Source organism: Danio rerio, chromosome 7 (genome assembly GCF_049306965.1).
Source record: "Danio rerio strain Tuebingen ecotype United States chromosome 7, GRCz12tu, whole genome shotgun sequence".
Classification (NCBI taxonomy): Eukaryota; Metazoa; Chordata; class Actinopteri; order Cypriniformes; family Danionidae; genus Danio; species Danio rerio.
The window spans coordinates 20866413-20884136 of NC_133182.1; the positions used below are offsets into that span (position 1 = coordinate 20866413).

General features: G+C 36.9%; 1 protein-coding gene across 15 annotated transcripts in view; it reads left to right on the forward strand.

The window, feature by feature from the left end:
- gigyf1a (GRB10 interacting GYF protein 1a) overlaps positions 1 to 16716 on the forward strand; it is a 54069-nt gene extending 37353 nt beyond the window's left edge. For 9 of the 15 annotated variants that reach the window (XM_073908359.1, XM_017357010.4, XM_009303123.5 and 6 more), the window contains exons 17-27: positions 1871 to 1971; positions 2317 to 2387; positions 2496 to 2621; positions 4915 to 5100; positions 5188 to 5360; positions 5453 to 5613; positions 5996 to 6159; positions 6248 to 6295; positions 6397 to 6541; positions 9374 to 12971; positions 15140 to 16716. In XM_073908359.1, coding sequence (XP_073764460.1) covers positions 1871 to 1971; positions 2317 to 2387; positions 2496 to 2621; positions 4915 to 5100; positions 5188 to 5360; positions 5453 to 5613; positions 5996 to 6159; positions 6248 to 6295; positions 6397 to 6541; positions 9374 to 9441 — 1243 coding nt within the window. In that variant the 3' untranslated portion in view covers positions 9442 to 12971; positions 15140 to 16716. The remainder of the gene's footprint in view (positions 1 to 1870; positions 1972 to 2316; positions 2388 to 2495; positions 2622 to 4914; positions 5101 to 5187; positions 5361 to 5452; positions 5614 to 5995; positions 6160 to 6247; positions 6296 to 6396; positions 6542 to 9373; positions 12972 to 15139) is intronic. The other 6 variants (XM_009303122.5, XM_073908362.1, XM_073908364.1 and 3 more) reach the window with 1 other exon arrangement.
- Positions 16717 to 17724: the final 1008 nt, after the last annotated feature.

A 17724-nucleotide genomic window follows, 5' to 3' on the forward strand; every position in this document is an offset into this window, starting at 1 on the left:
GACGGTATTTACTATACCGTTACATCCCTAATATTTGTTTAACACACTTGATGTAGAGTAGATCTCTTTTCAGAACTCAGAGATTCAAAACCATATAGCACACACAAGGGCTGTGATAATGAAGTATGGTTAAAAAAATGTGATGTTCAATATGCAATGCACTATTTTTAAAAGTGATATAACCAACACATTTCAAATTATTTAAGGGACAAGAAAGCATTAATAAAATTCCTGAAAGTGAACAGCCATGTTTTACTGTTGCATGAAACAATTTAGATGTTATTTAACAATTTAAACAAACTCAAATAAATATCGCCACCTCTTTTATCCACTGGTATAGTTTTATTAACCTGAAAACATCAAGTAAAAAACAGGAAAACAAAAAGACAGAGTTGAGTTACTTCTGTATGGCCTCATTGCTTTGCGACCATGAAACCCCCCTCTTTCGCTTCAAGTCTACCTCTGAATTTTTTCAACAAATGCTCCAAGATGGGTGTGGAGCTCTGCGGGCAGAGTGAGAAATCAGCGTGGCTGGCAGAGCAGGGGAGAAAGAGGGGAGCAAACAACTGTTGTCATTTGGCTCACAAAATGAGACGCAAGCCGTGAGGAGACACATGATTTTATTGTGTACAAAGTTAAAATGCAAAATAATAAACCGCAAGTAATTTAGTGTCCTGCAACATACGTTATTCATAATTTCAAAACACACAAACATTATTTATTATATCAATATAAAGATAATCGTGTTTATATAAACATTTTATATGCGGAGGGCTTCTCTCCTCCTCAATCCCTGGCTCTTAATGCAGACACAATGGATAGCAGTGCAGCAGGTCTCTTGCCCTGTCTATTCCAACCGTTAACCCTGCCGATAATTTGGAGGATTTTAAACATAAATGAACACAGCAGCATGGAAATATATTCATGTGTCTGAATGGTAACAAACTCAACTGATAAAAGACAAAGTTTGCCATTCTTAAATTCTCGTAGAGCTCTCTTGACAAAAATGCTTGCTGCACACAAACAGCTTTGCTGTATCAGTCCTGACAGAATTGCGGGGAAAAACATGCAACAAACCCCTTGGTTAATGTAAACAAACACATATGACCCATGCCATGTCTCCCCCAGTCATTGGGTCTTACAGCTTGGCAGGTTTGCCTTGTCTTTTGAAAGCATGTGCTCTCATGAATAATTAAGAAGCAGTGTCTTCTCACAGAATAAGAAAATTTCGCTCTGAATAATAATGAGAAACTGACACGTCATTACTCCACTGGCAGATTCACACTCCCTCACCAATTTTGATCCCGTCCCAAACATGATTTTTAACCCGAAAGATGAAATTAGCTGACAAAAGCTCTAAATTATCCAGTTTTCCCTACAATTAAAGCTGACAGGTACTAACGTAGTCTTAACTGATGCTCAACAAACACAAATCTGTTAAGTAAAAAAAAAAGTACTCCAGGGTGTCTTGAACCTTTGCCAAGTCTTGATTGCTTGGTCCGTATTTTAACATCCATACTAAAATCAGTAAGGATTGGATTTTTTTATACAGGAAACCAGCATGTCTACTTGCTTGATTGTGTTGACGTAACTACACTGCCTGATGTGCTGAAAAGCACACAAAGAGCATTTAGCATTAAATCACAATTTCACATTTATCACTAACTGTTGTGATGTGTATGTTTGAGGTGTGAGCATTTGCGATATTTCAGTCCTTCTAGGTATATTGCACAGCCCTAGCACATGTTAATGTAGTACATTTATTGCAAGCAGAATAGTTGCTGGTGTGTTGCATATATTAAGATATCACCCATTCCTATTTAAATTCAATTTTTATTTTATTATATTTTTGTTTTTGTTCTCCGTGTAGGTGTGGAGAGCAGGGTATGATACCTTCGTTAAACAGGTCGATGTCAGTGCCAGATACAGGGTCCATGTGGGACATGCATACCTCAGCTTCACAGCCAGCAGGTACACACACACACACACACACACACACACACGCAGACTTTTCTCTATATCCCGGTGGGGTCTCTCATCAAACTTGATATATTCTATCCCTCTACCCCTAAACTCAACCCCTTATAGGAAACACACTTTTACATTTTCAAAATACTTCATTCCATGCGATTTACAAGCATGTTTACCCATGGGGACCTCAATTTTGGTTATGCAAGTGCCTGTGTGTCTATGTGCATTCAGGTTTAAGTCCCCACCAGGATATAAAAACAAGTACACGCGCACAAATCTGAAAATAGACATGCTGTCTCTAACCCTCTGTCTCTCTCTCTGTCTCTCTCTCTCTTGCTGGAGCAGGCGGTGAGGCCAGTATATGGGACTTAATGAATTCTTCATCTCAGGGTCCAATTCTAGAACAGCTTCAGAAGGTGAGGCTTTCACTGGTGGCCTCTGCTGGACATCTGAGGAAATGCACTGAACTCACAGCCCGCACACACTGCCATTCTCAATGCATCGAGTTGTGTTGTGTGTTTCAGCTACAAGAGAGAAGAGAAGCTGAACTCAGGGCCAAGCGCGAGGAAGAGGAGAGAAAACGGAGGGATGAAAAAAGGCGAGAGGAGCAGAAAAGGAGAGAAGAAGAGGAGCATTACAGGCGCAAGCAGGTGTGCAGCATTCTCATGCTTTAAAAAGCATCTCATACACACTGCCTTCAAACCATTTCAACTATTTTAAGTAAACGGGTATATGCAGAGCTAGTGTTTCTTCCCATACTGATAAACTTCCGGTTAATGTGACTGTTTTTCATTGTATATGGTTCCTTTTACAGCATCGATGTTGTAATGTAAATAAAATATGATCAGTTAAATAGACTTCAGCATTCATTTAGTTACTCAAGTGTAAAATGAGATAAAAAGCTGTTCACCCGCACACACCCATCAGGATCAGCAGGTGAGCGCAGAAGCTTCATTGAATATACTGCGGTCAAATAAATGGTCATATTTTAAAGACATGGCAGGGAAAAATGTAATATAGTGCAGTGCTTCTTGTACATTCTCAGATCCACTTTATATCGGATATCAATCAGGCAGTGAAGATCGTTGATTTTTAAAGAAAACAGACCTTAAACATGCTGATTTTGTAATGACATACAGTTAACCGGAAGCACTTGACCCAGGTTACTGACAAATTGAAAGTCCTTCAACACACACCCTATTGCAGTCACAGCTTTCAGAAGCATTTGCTGAACACCAAGTCATGTACTTTTGCTGTGCTTTAAAATATCTACTTTTACATGTTTTTTTAGCCTTTAGGAGAAGAGAAAAAAAAGCTTGGCAATTTCATATATTGTATTTTGTCACTGTAAAATATGCTGTTTAACATTCTGCAAAGGAGGTTTGATAGTATGGGAATTGATTTGCAGCAAATCTTAGTATTATTGTCAGCTAAGCTAATCATTAGTTTATAAAATTAAAAGTTAAAGTTATCATACAAAAGTTATCATTTTTTAAATATGTTGAATTATATGCCACATCATGAAAGCTGAATAATTAAGCAATTAAGCTGTCATTGTCTTTCATCACACGCAGCTCGCGCACACGAACCGAGATCTTTAAAATAATGATTTCTATTAAAAATGTAAAAAGGTTTTGTGATACAAGAATAACAGCGGATCAATAATTAAATGCATATTTTCTGTGGAGTGATCGATTAGAGGTAGCCTGCTATTTTTATTTGACGGAAGACAAAAAACATGTGATTAAAAAAAAAAAGCCTTTATGCCGGTTCTTACAAAGGATTCAGTCAGTGTTTTCGTTTTGTAATTTGTCATTTAAGTGAAAATATCTTGGGCAGGCCTATTTATATTATTCTTTTGTATGTGTTTTGTGTATTCCTTTTATGTAGTTTATTCTGTTTTTCTATGACGTTAGAAACACTGCAGGTGCCTGAAGATGCTCTGTTATGTTTTGTTGTCAATATGTTCTCATGCTAACATAAATCAGTGTTTTAAAATGCAATATTTAATGTTTCAGACACAAAATAGACACATCAATTTTTTATTATTATTATTTAAATAATAATTTAATATTAATCTGACCGGTTAACAGTTAATGTTCGATTAAGGAGCGGCGGTTGTCAATTGGCAAAATTAACCGAAATGAGCATCCCTAATAGGAAAATTTACAAAATGTTTTCATAGAACATAATCTTTCTATTCTTAATATTCTCAATATCTTAATATTCTAATTGTTTTTGCCATAAAAGAAAATATATATATTTTTTGCCCATACTAAGGTAAAAATATATCTGTGCAACATATGTTCAGGGTCACAATCCACATTTACTTTTCCTGTGATTGTATCATCATTCATAATCTGATGCAGACAAAAAGTGTCTTCACAAGGGCTTGTGAAGTGCGTGCTTTGAAAGGTGCATTTTTTTATTCAATATTTTGGTCTTAACCAAAACATGAAGAGAGGGTGGGACGTAGTGTAGATCCTCCCCTTTGATTTATCTCCACTCTGCCAGGGAGAGGATTTGAGCTCTAGTGGATCAAACATAAAGCATCTTGAAGGGGGCGGGACATGTCGGACACTAGAGAGCATTTGATTGGTCAGATTTGATGCGAAACTGACTAAAGAAGTGGCGTGAATAAAACCGTTGATCCATTAAGGCGAAAAACTGCAAGCTTTACAAGTTTTTTTTTCAGTCTTTTTGAGCACACTGGCTTATAGATATCCTAAAAACTAAAACTACCGATTCTAACGTCTAAAAAAACAACAATATTTTAATTGCATTAAAATCGTGTGAAAATCCTGTCAGTGGTTGTTATATTTTTTATAAATATATATATATATATATATATATATATATATATATATATATATATATATATATATATATATATAATTTATTTATTTTTTTTTTGTAATTGTTTTCTTCACATCTTTTCCCAAGCAACAGGATTTGCTGATGAAGTTGCTCCAGCAGGCTCCCCGTCAGGGCTCCTCTGGCTCCGGGTCGAGCTGGAGTTCAGGACCCATCTCTGGACTGGGAAAGCAGTCCAAGCCCCTCAACCTCCTGGATGTCCAGCAGGAGGCTGACAGAATGCACAAACAACAGCACAGAGTCCAGCAGCAGAGGGTAAGACACACATACATACACACATGCACTGATGTTCAGTCCTGCAAAAAGGAAAAAAACATTTATTATGAATGTCCCGCTCTGCAGTGGAGCGATGCCTCTTCACTGTGGGGCGCAGCTGGATCTTTGGATGGAAAGGTGGGAAGCAGTGGCAGCTCCTCTGGAGGAGGAATGGGCGTCTGGGATGAGGCCCTCAAGAACCAGAGTGCTCTTCGTAACAACATGGGCCTGAAGAACAGCCGCAGCAGCCCTTCGCTCAGGTAAACCCAAAACCACATGCCAAGAGATGACTAGAATAGGGTTTTCAGTGGCTCATGCCAGAGCTGAACGGCTTATGTGTGTGTTTCTTCAGCGAACAGTACATGATGAGGGGCCGTAAACGCACTGAGGAGGAGGATCGGCTGCTGAAGCTCCTGCAGGGGATGAAGTCTCAGGACGGCTTCACCACCTGGTGTGAACAGATGCTGCATGCGCTCAACACCTCCGCCAATAACTCGTCCTCCTCCCAGGATGGTAAGATGTCTCACTTTCAGGGTTTACACGCATCAGGCCTTCTCTCCTTACGGTTGCTTTGTAATAAAGGGATCTGCCTCTTTTTTTTTTATTTTTTTCTTTTCTCTCAGGAGGATCTCATGATTTTTACATAAACGTAACCATTTAGAAGTAATACACTTCATATGAACCGTCTCATGTAAACACACCATTTGAAAAGACATGGCGGATTGTAGACTCTGAAGTTAACACCCACATGTGTGATTGGCTAATAGATTAGTATATTATAGATCAAGGACAGAAAAAGTTTTTGCACAGCGTCTTGTCTTTATTGTTTCTGCTTAGACCATGTTTGCCTCTGTCAGAATGCGCTGAAATGTGTTTTGTGTGTTTGTGTTCTCAGTGCCCATCATTGTGGCATACCTGAAGGATTTGGAGTCCCCGTATGAGGTGTTGAACTTTATCTGCTCCTACCTGGGCGACACTGTCGAAGCCAAAGAATTCGCCAGACAGTTCCTGGAGCGCCGTGCCAAACAGAAAGCTAACCACCAGAGACAGCAGCAGCAGGTGTGTGTGTGTGACAGGAAGACGCAAACTCTTTACTGTGTAGTGTTTTCCTACTAGAAATGACTCATTGCTTGCTTTTCCCTTATAGCTCTCCAAAGAGATGGCTGGGCTTAGCATGAACAACTTTCCTCTGCAGGTATGAGAAGAACTCTTCGTTGATTATGGTGTAAATTTCCCACCATGAGCCTATTTGTTATTCATCCAGCTTTTTCTGCTTTTCTTATTCTCACACTCAAGGATTCTGTGCGAGGAATGAACCCCAGTGCCCTGCAGTCTATGTTTCAGGCAGTGCATTCTGGGAAGGGCAGTGGTGTCTATGATCAGGCAGCAAAGCTGAAGAAGAAACAGCCCACGATGCTGCACTCTGACCCTAGCATCTTAGGTAATTTTGCTTAATTTCTTGTGTATATGACCATAGTAGTGTGATTCATAGACAAATGACTGCTGTGAGCTGGTTCTTTCTAGTAAATCAAAATCACCATGTAGCATAATCAATATATTCCTTAACAGATGACTCTAATGATCTGGTTTAATTTAGCAGAGCAAACAAATACTGATGTGCATCTGAATATGATTACTTTCGTTCTATGTGATATGAGAATATATAAAAGAATACACTACCTGACAAAAGTCTTATCGCCTATCTAAGTTTTAGGAACAACAAATAGTAACTTGACTTCTAGATGATCATTTGGTATCAGAAGTGGCTTATATAAAATGTAAAGGCCTCTAGATGACGCTTATTTTACCCAAAATAAAAATGGTCATACCATGAAAGTCTTGTCACTTAACAGAAATAATGTACAGTATAGAATATAAAGTCATGGTGCAGTGGAAAAAGAATGAATATTGTGTATTACTCCTATGATCTCGGACGACTGCATCCATACATCTCTCCATTGACTCTAATTATTTATTAATATGGTCATCTGGAATGGCAAAGAAATCGTTTTTGCAGGATTCCCAGAGTTCATCAAGATTCTTTGGATTCATATTCAATGCTTCCTCCATCTTAACCCAGACATGCTCAATAATGTTCATTTCTGGTGACTGAGCTGGCCATTCCTGGAGCACCTTGACCTTCTTTGCTTTGAGGAATGTGGAGGCTGAAGTATGAGGAGCGCTATCTGGCTGAAGAATTTGGCCTCTCCTGTGGTTTGTAATGTAATGGCAGGCTGTTGATGTTGCCATCCACTCTGCAGGTCTCTCACACGCCCTCATACTGAATGTAACCCCAAACCATGTTTTTTTCTTCATCAAACTTGACAGATTTTCATGCTGATTCCAATAGGTCTTCTGCAGTATTTGTGATGATTAGGATGCAGTTTAACAGATGATTCATAGGAAAAATCTACATTCTGCCACCTTTCCAAATGATCAGCTAGAAGTCAAGTTATTATTTGTTTGTCTTACAACTGGGATCAACAACAAAACTTTTGCCAGGTAGTGTAGATTAGCCAAGAATCACAGTATGTGCAAATTCAAAGAACAGCAGGCAAAAAGTTTCACCCAAAAGAGGCATTAATGATATAGCAAAATGATACGTGATGTATTTTGAGCTGAAACCTCACAGAAACGGGAAGCTTTTTCTACTTATTGTGCCTGTGTTTTTACATGACTTCAGAAAACTGGTTTTAAAATGGAAGTTTTTGAAAATGCTGTTTTTTGTGTCCGTGTAAATTCCTGAAAAAAGAAATCTTTGAAAGAGATGACATCTTGTGCAAGCATGGTAGCTCTTAAGGGGAGTGTAGATTAAATGCAAACGTAAGCAAACACACACAACAACGGCAGAGTATGCGGTAGTGTTGTTGCTCAAGAGTTTCATCAGCAAAATGTGGATTTATTTCACATAAGAAGCAAAACTGGAGATGCATCTTAAACGCACAAAGAAAATTATACATCAGCACAAGTGCCAAACTTCCAGCAGCATGCAGATAGTTTACAGACAAGGTGACTGAGCAAAGTACTAGCTTGCATGTGTTTTCAGCTGTTTTTGCAGATATGTGCAAATGCTGATTGTTTTTGGTGCATTGTCATGTAGACTTGACAATTTTTCATAATGCAAGGGAAAAACATTGGCTTTATCATTTCTTGTAAACGTTGCCTTAGCCCATGTTTCTCAAAATAAAATATTTTGGCTGTGTCCGAAATCACCTACTACTCAGTAGGAACTACATTTGAATTTTACTACTCGACCAATAAAAAAAAGTATGTTCTATACAGTATGAATGCGAGTAGTATGAATGAAGTTCGGTCGTACTACATCCGCTATTTTATTATGATCACTTTAAACACCCGCTTCACTCCCATTCATGATTTCTTTCATGGTGCATCATGGGATTAAATAGCATCCGTCAGATGCTCACTTCAGAATCTCGCCAGAAGTAGTAGGTCATTCTCGCATGCTGTTAATCGATTTTTATGAATTTGTACATACTACTTGGCTTGCATACTTTTTTTAGCGTTCTATATAGCATGGAAGTTTGCAATTTTGAATGCAGACATTGTGTCCAAAGCGGAAAAAGTTCTTGTTTTTTACCCAGACATTTAAAAAGAATATATTTCAGAGCAGTAATCACAATATCTTGAAACTGTGATATTTGAATCAGAGTTTCATGAAGTTTTGTGCGTTTCTTTTTTTTGTTTGTCAACTTTAACTGCAGTTTGGCACTTTTATTTTTAGTCTGGAACATTTCATGCATGCCCCCTTGACGAATGAGATATTGGAAGCACGTATGAACCCCACAGGGGAAAAAAAGAGCATTTCACGGTGTGTGTGTGTGTGTGTGTGTGTCTGTGGTCCTTTACTGACCCGGTGGGTGCAGAGAATAGTGTCAAACAGCCGTGTGTGTATGGAATATCCTGCTACAAAATGCAGTAAAAATTTTACACGACAGTCAAATTTTGATTGCAATGTTTACATGTCTGTATTGGACTTCAATAATGTGACTAAAAGTGGCATAATCCACGTCTTAATTCCATTTCTGTTAAGTTCGATTATGACAGAAACTGATTAAATCAAACTAAAATCGCTGTTTACATGGCAGACTCTTAATCAGAGTATTGTCGTTATTGAATTATTAATAGAATAAATTGGTCTCCATGTAAACGTACTCAGTATGAGCAGGGCTTTAGGAGCATGATTGGAGCTCTTAAATGATTATCACCAGCTACTGTATTAAAAATGTCTTCGTCTTTCTCTGTCTGTGTTTAGGGTACTCATTCCATGGTGGCCCTGATCGGTATGGTCTGAACGAGATGGAGATGGTGGAGGATTACTGAATCCACAGCAATAGCTACACGAGGCCTTTAATCCCGCGGGTCCACCTAATCAGACTCCGCAAGTCGAATGTGCACTGCTTAGAGGGGGAGGGACTGGGCATAAGCCAGGCGTAAGGTATCAGTTCAGGGGTGGGTGGGTTTTTGCGCTGGGAATAGAAGAATGTAATTCAACAGGGAAGGGAACAGGTGTGAATTTATTTTTGTGTGTGTGTATGTGTGTGTGTGTGTGTGTTTGGGGGACGGGGGGTGATAAAGTTCTGGCACTTACAGCATTAAGCACCTTACACTCAGACTAATGCACTTTATTAAGATGTAATTTGAATAGTTTTTTTGTTTCCTTTTTTTTCTTCTCCGAGAAGATTTCTTGTGTATATTTATGTGGTATGGCTTCAGAAATATTACCACATACATATACTGTGTGTGTGTGTGTGTGTGTGTGTGTGTGTGTGTGTGTGTGTGTGTTGAATCAGAACTGGAGTTTGTACTGGGAGTAAAACGGTGGCGACTGGGGGACCATTGCGTGTTTCAGTTCAGACATTATCAGAAAAACAAATCCTCTCTTTAAAGACAAACACTGTTGTTTTTTTTATATACATAAATATATATATAAAGTTTATATGAAAAAACGTAAAGCTATTATAAAAAACAAAACCTTTGATTATAAAACTTGAAGATTTGCACTTACATAAAATGCAAGTTAAAAATATAAAAAAAAAATGTGTTAGATATGATAGAGATGAATATTTTTGTGATCGTGTGCCTGTGTGTGCGTGAACGCGTCTATACGCGCATGTTTGTTCGAGAAAGACGAGTGTGTGCGTTTAAAAACATACCAGTCTGCACAATGTATTTTTTTTTAAATCGCTTACTTGGACGTGTGATCAAAAGAGGCCATTTTTGTCATTCTGAGTGAATTGTTTTGTTTTCTTTATGTATTTTATAAGGCGAGTGTGTGAATGCTTACGTACAGGAGGAACTGTGTGTATTACTCCTCTTGTAAATGTGCAGTATGTGAGCGAATGAATGAATGAAAGAAAGGAAGGCAGAGAGAGAGGGGGGCAACGGCACAACACATCCTCTTTCACCAGCCCTTCATTCCCCAACAAAGAAAGACCTCTAGATTCAAACACAAAAGCTTTAGCCCATTTTTACGCCAACCAGCACTCTTAGTTTTTGTGGCGGGAGGGAGCGCAAGAGATGTCTTTCCCTGCCCTCCGCTGCCTCATCTTTGCCTCTGTGAGGTTTAAGAACATTAGCATCATCGTTTTTGTTTGTGTGATGTTGAAGAGAATTGAATCTTCTATACTTTTAGGAAATGGTTACTTGTGGTACGAGTGTGTGTGTGTGTGTGTGTGTGTGTGTAAGTATGTGTGTGTTTTTTCTGTCCCCACATGTGTGCCTAAGAACTAAAGGGCGAATGATTTGACTTCATTGCTGCCATTGAGACATTATTTTTTAGAAAAAGGGGCGTGGTTTTTGCAAGACTCCGCCCCTACATGCCTCCCATGCTTACGAACCAAGAGCCTATTTCTGTACAGTTCTATTGTAGCCTGGGGATGCTTGGATGAAAGAAATGTTTGATATTTGGAGGATGTGACCTAACATTGCCTTTCTGTCCACTCTCTTGCTCTCGAGTGACTGAGGTTCTATTTCTGGCTGAAAAAAAACAAACAAACAAACAAAAAAAAAAAACGATCGCAACAAACTGTGCAAGTGCACTCAGCGGTGCACACAAAATGTTTGTATATTTTGTTACTCGTTCATTGTCAATGACAATGATGGTGATTTATTTTTTTCTTTTAATGTTATATATGATTATATATGAATATAAACAAAGTATTGGACTACAAGGAAGAGCACTTGGGGCTGCTACTTTTTTGTTTGTTTTGAAAAACTTTCCCTGGAATTATTATTATTATTTTTTATTTTTTATGTTGCCACCATGTGAAGTGCATTTGTGTACTTATTTTTTTTTCCTTCTTAAAGCGTTGAATGTATTCCAAATATGTAATGGTATAAATGGAGTTGCTCAACACAGGATATAAATGCGTAATCAGCAGGAGGACATCAACGTAAAGTCGTTCTTGATGGAAATATGTTCGCAAAAACACACTGCCTCTACAATCCTGTTCATACAGACTTGGACTATGAAAATAAGAACTTAAAAGAGATATTCTATTCCATACTGGAGTTTTGGTTGTTTACAGACTGCACAGACATTTGTGGGTGCTTTATTTTTTTTTTTCTCCCCCTTTTATTTTTGTGGTGATTGAATATTTTGTAGGGGACTTAAAAGGCATGACGTCAAACCCTTCCTTTGCATGTGGATATGAGCGCAGCCTATGTATCTTGCTGACTGAAACAAACTTGGATCGCTGGAACACAAGTAACGGAATTACATCAAAGATTTTTTCATGTACCTTTATCTTACAAACAGGGTGTGTGTGTGTGTGTTTTTTTTTTTTTTTTTTTAAAGAATCATTAAGGCGACCATATTTTTGTTTACTTTTCTTTGCAATGGAATCAAAATGATCATCAAGACAGAAGAAATGTTCTGTGTACCTGAAAAGAAGGCATAAATCAGATAGCACAGATGTACCGCTTGGTACTCTAAAGTGCATGTATTGAATGCTTTAACATTTATTCCCTTTAGCCAATCGTTTTATTGGCTTGTGGATTATTTTGGATGGACGTATTGGATGTTGATCAGAAGAACATATAGATGACCTCAGATCTGCCAGATAATTCCTTGGACTGTGTGAACGTGTTTTATTTTTTTATATTTTGTATTATTATTTTTTTTCTTCCTCTGCCTCCTCTCTGAGGCTGGTTGCGGTGTCATGGTCATTATCTTCTAAGAGATAATAAAGGGACTAGCACTGCCCTGATGCCCTCACTATGCACTTTTCATTTGCTCGAAACTGTGAGGAATTTTCTTGGGCTTGGAGAGCGCCGACGCAATGCTAGATTGTCCGCTTTCTGGACGCCTCGTTTGAGTTTTTGACACCCTAGCATGAGACTCGCTCTCCTTATGGTGGCCGTTTTTCATGCTTTTTGAAAACGTCACAACACAAGCTTTACCAGAGACGGATAAGGGAAAGTTTCAGACTCTTTTGGAGAAATTCTTGGAAATTTCCCATGGAGGATTTTCACTGAACAATGTTGATATTTAAGACTACACAAACTGCCTCCAAACTTGGTTACAATGTGGAGGTTCAGAACAGATTTGCTCAACAGTGTTGTCCGTTATGTAAAAAGGACTTAAATGCTCGGTTCAGGGTGCTAGCCAACAATTTTTTTTTTTTTTTTTTTTTTTTGTGGACTGGAATTTCATTGATGACTGAAAAAGAGACTTGTTATTTAAAAAAAAAGAAAAGAAAAGAAAAAGACTGGAGGACAGTTTTTTTTTTTTTTTTTTTTTTTTTCAATCTCTGGTATTGGAGATACAGCTCTACCACCACCTGCTGACTACATGGCTGAAGTTCACCTTTAGCTTGAAGTGATTGAGGCGCTACAAGACCGTCTGTTTGGTAATTAACACCATTTATTTACTTCTTCATGATTGTTCATTTATATTGTGACATTCACTGATATTTTGCTAACCCTGTTGCCAAGTTGCTTTTAGGTTAATTTGTTTCAGTCTTTTTTTTAAATATCACCAAGTTCTGTTTGAGATTTTTTAAAACACAATTTAAACAATGCTTTTAGGTAATTAGTTAACTTATTTCTTGTTAAGTTTTTTTATTGTTTTTGAAAGAAGTTGCTTATGCTCACCATTTCTTCATTTATTTATACTCATCTTCAGTGTTGGGGAAAGTAACTTTTTAAAGTAATGCGTTACAAATGCTCAATATTGAGTTACTCTCTAAAAAAACTAGTTGCGTTATTTGGTTACTTTTTATGGTAATGTGTTACATGTGTGTTAATTTTATTACTTGGCTGAGGTTTGATCTCTTTCAGAACTTGTTTTTTTATTACTTCTTTTAATAGAGGAGCTGTGCAATTAACAACACACTGTTAAAAAAATTCAAATATATATTTTAGGATCATGTTATATGAGAACTTCCTGACCCCAGGGCTATAGATGCCATATATGCAGATTATTAAAAGTTTAAAGCAATGTGTTTGCTACTTTTGTACAATTTGTGTTAAGTGAAATCACTGTCCATTGAGACAATCCCCATTTCCTTTCCTTTGATACTTTCAAAATAACGAACACACTCTTTGGTTGACTGCATGATATATTGTGACTAATTTTAGTTCAGCAATTAATTTTTTAAAAGCTGATTAATTAAATTAAATGTTACTTACATTTTTTAAAAAATTACCTAAAATATTATTACTTGTTTTTTTAAAAGTAATGTGTTACTTTACTCGTTAATTAGAAAAGTAACATAGACCCTTTTCACATTTCTGTTTCTCAGTAGTAGAAGTCGTCATAGTTGGGTAGACTTAGAGTGCAGTGAATGGGAGAGTACAACAAATTTTTTTACAACCACATTTGCTGAAATGATAAAAGAAAAACTCCACGACGTTATCAAGACTTTCAGAAAAAGAAAAAACAATTGTGTGAGACTGATGATGGCAGCCAGAGGAGAGAATAACATCAGTTTTACTCTCAGCTCCATAGACGCTGCATTAGAAACACCTCCCAATAAAGCAGTTATTTGTTTTTGTAATTTGACACAAAGATGATATATAATACATTAATAATTGCATATAAATGTTCATACGTTTAAAAAAAATCATAATATTAAAAAACTTTCAAGGATTTAAGATTATTATGACTGTTAAACGCTTCGCAACAGTCTTTTGAAAAGGGTCCATTATTACGTAACTCGCGTTATTTGTAATGTGTTACCCCCAACTCTGGTTTCATTGTCACTTGATCCTTCTGAAATTATTCTTATGGTTAGATTAATAACTATAATAAATAAATAATAATTTTACACTGTGTTTATATAGTATATAGGTAGCTAAAGAAATCTAAATTTCATAATTTAGGACCTTAAAAAGTCCTAGACTGGAGTAGGAAGTCAACAATGCTATACACGCTGCAAAAAAATTGAAAGAAATTTACAGGATAATCAAAATATAAAGCAAATCTTTGCATGGATGAATTATATATAAACTTTTTGCAGTATGTGAACAGTAAAATAAATTATGGTCTATACAAATGGTTTAAAAGCATTTTAACAAATGAGTTCTAAAGTAATAGAGATCTGTAGGAGTTTCTATCAAGTTTTTAGTTTTACTTTCAAAGCTGTAAACAATAATACAGGGGTGCCTAAACTCAGTCCTGGAGGGCCGCTGTACTGCAGAGTTTAGCTCCAACTCCAATTAAAGACACCTGAACCAGCTAATCGAGCACTTACTAGGTATACTAGAAACTTTCTGGCTGGTGTGTCGAAGGAAGTTGAACTATGCAGGACTAAGTTTGAGCACCCATGCATTACGGTGTATACAGTACTTGCATATGTACAATTACATTTATATTCATCAAATATATTCTTTTTTTTTTTGTTAAGTCTTCAACCATTTAAATGATCATTACCAGACCCATTTGGAAGTTTATAAGACGCATCAACCCTTATTGGAGTAGCTCCAATGCAGAAAATAAATCTGCTTTCCCACCCCCAAAAGTCTGATTTCCCTAAAAAATGTGTTAATCCCTTTTCCTCTTTTCTGCTTTGATTAGATCTTTGCTGTTCCAGATGAAGATGGAGGCTCTCCTGCTTCATCTCCATTTCCTCTTCATTTCCTGTCCTCCGCCTTCAGAAGAAAGTCCCAGGGTGTGGAATCCAGACAGCACACGAAATGAAGACCGCACGATGAGGACAAGGAGAGCTGCAGTTTCCATATTCAGACTACTAAGAGGAAGAGGAGAGGACTGCGAATGCTGGAAACTCTGAACTATGAGATCTCCAACATGCACAGCATAGTTCTGCTGGAGCGCAGCCAGGGTTCACTTTACAAACACACCATTAAAATACACCTGCATACACACATTTGAGGATGAAATGATTACTTATACACATACTGACATGGCAAACACAATCCCACTACACTTCATTCTGGCTGCCATGTAAATAATGTATATAATCCAAACCCTTCTCCTTTTCTCTGTTGGGTTTTGAGGATTGTTTGTTTCTTTTTATTTTTGTTGTCCCTTCCCCCTTCCTCTCTTTTATGACATGCCTTAACAGTTGAGTTCTGCCTATGATGGCACACTTAAAGACGTGTAAACAAAAGAAGTGTTAACATTCAGCGAGACTAGCTCTGACATAATAGTGTGTGATTTTATTTAAGAAACCCTTGAAACATTAATAACCTGCAAAATGATTATTAAAACATTACAAATGACCTTGGGTGTGACTGGATGAGTATTCACAATGATGCAGCCCATCAGAACAACCATTTTTTGGATTTGTATTGTCAATATGAGAAGCAAAAGTAGTTACTGGGTCGCAGTTTGTTGTCGAACGTCTGTTGGTCTTTGATCTCAGAATAGAAGTGGGTGATCAGAAATAGTTTTGCTCATCTCTTTCAGCCTTTACTGAGCTAAAGATCAGAAGGGATGTGATTTGATATCATTATCTGTATAAGGTAGCACCCTCTTAAAGGGACAGTTCACCCAAAAATGTAAATTCTGTCATCATCCAAACTTTTGAACACAAAGGAAGATATACTGAATTACAGCCATTGACTTCCATTGTATTTTTAAAATTCCTACTATTGATGTCACTGGCTGTTTTTTTGCAACATTCTTTAGGTTATATTGTTTTGTGTTGAACAGAGAAAAGCATTTCATAAAAGTTTAGAACCATTTAAGTCTGAGTAAATGGTGTGAACATTTTCATTTTTGGGTGTACTATGCCTTTAAGATAAATAGAATTGTGTAATTTTGCAGGTCAGATTAAACTAGATGCCGAATGTCTTTGCTGGTATGCAAAAATTCATGTTTTAAAATGTTAACGATGATCAAAATACGCGTTTCATATATTTATTGATTCAGTCAGTATGAATGGCAAAAGTACTGCAGTAAGCCGTTTGTTCGTGTTAAAATCATCCGCTGAATTAAATTGGAAATGGCTCACTGTAAATCAGCACTGCATAATGAGAACTTGTCACATATCTTAGGTGGATGTCTTCTAAAATTTGCTGTATAAAAAGGTCACAAACCATTTGACGATAATGTTTGAATATTCCTGGTGTAAATAGTTTTTGGGGTTTCTGGTTTGTTTGAAGAAAAGTAATAAATACTTAAAGAATAAAGAACTTGTGTCGACTCACTGTTTGGTGGTTTACATAAAAACTAGTTGTCAGGGTTTTCATTTTTGTCTGCATAAAGTGACATACTTTGCCTGCGGGTAGTAACATGCTAGAAACAGGTTAGCAACATGCTAATCTAGTCAAAAACATGCTAGTATGTTATATATGCCAGAATGTTAACAACATGCTAATAATGTGATAATCATGCTAGAAACAGGCTAACAACGTCCTAATCATGTTAGAAGCATGCTAGCAATACACTATTCAAGCTAGAAACATACCCAGCATGCCAGAATGTTAACAACATGTTAGTAATGTGCAAATTATTTTAGAAACAGGTTAGCAACATGCTAATCATGTTAGAAACATGCTAGTAACATTTAATCATGTCAGAATGTTATAAACATGCAAGTAATGTGCTAATTATGCTAAAAATAGGCTAGCAACATGCTAATCATGTTATAAGCATGCTAATCATACCAGGATGTTAACAACATGCTAATAATGTGCTAATTATGCTAGAAACAGGCTAGCAACATGTTAATTATGTCAATGTTAACAACATGTTAGTAGGCTAATGTTCTGATCATGTTAGAAACAGGCTAGCAACATGCTTATCATACCAGGTTGTTAACAACATGCTAATAATGTTATTATTATGCTAAAAACATGCTAGCAACATTATCATGTTAAAACATATTAGTAGCATGTTAATAATGCTAAGATATTAACATACTAGAACTGTGCTAATCAAGCTAAAAAAAAGGTTAGCAACATGCTATTTGTGTTAGAAACATGCTTGTAACATGTTAATCATATCAATATGTTAACAACATGCTAATGTGGAAATCATGTTAGAAACTATGTGCTTATCATGTTAGAAACATAATAACATGCTAATTATGCCAGAATATTTACAATGTGCTAATCATGCTAGCAACATGCTAATCACGTTAGAAATAGTAAAGTTAATTATGCCAGAATGTTAACAACATGCTAATAATGTGCTAA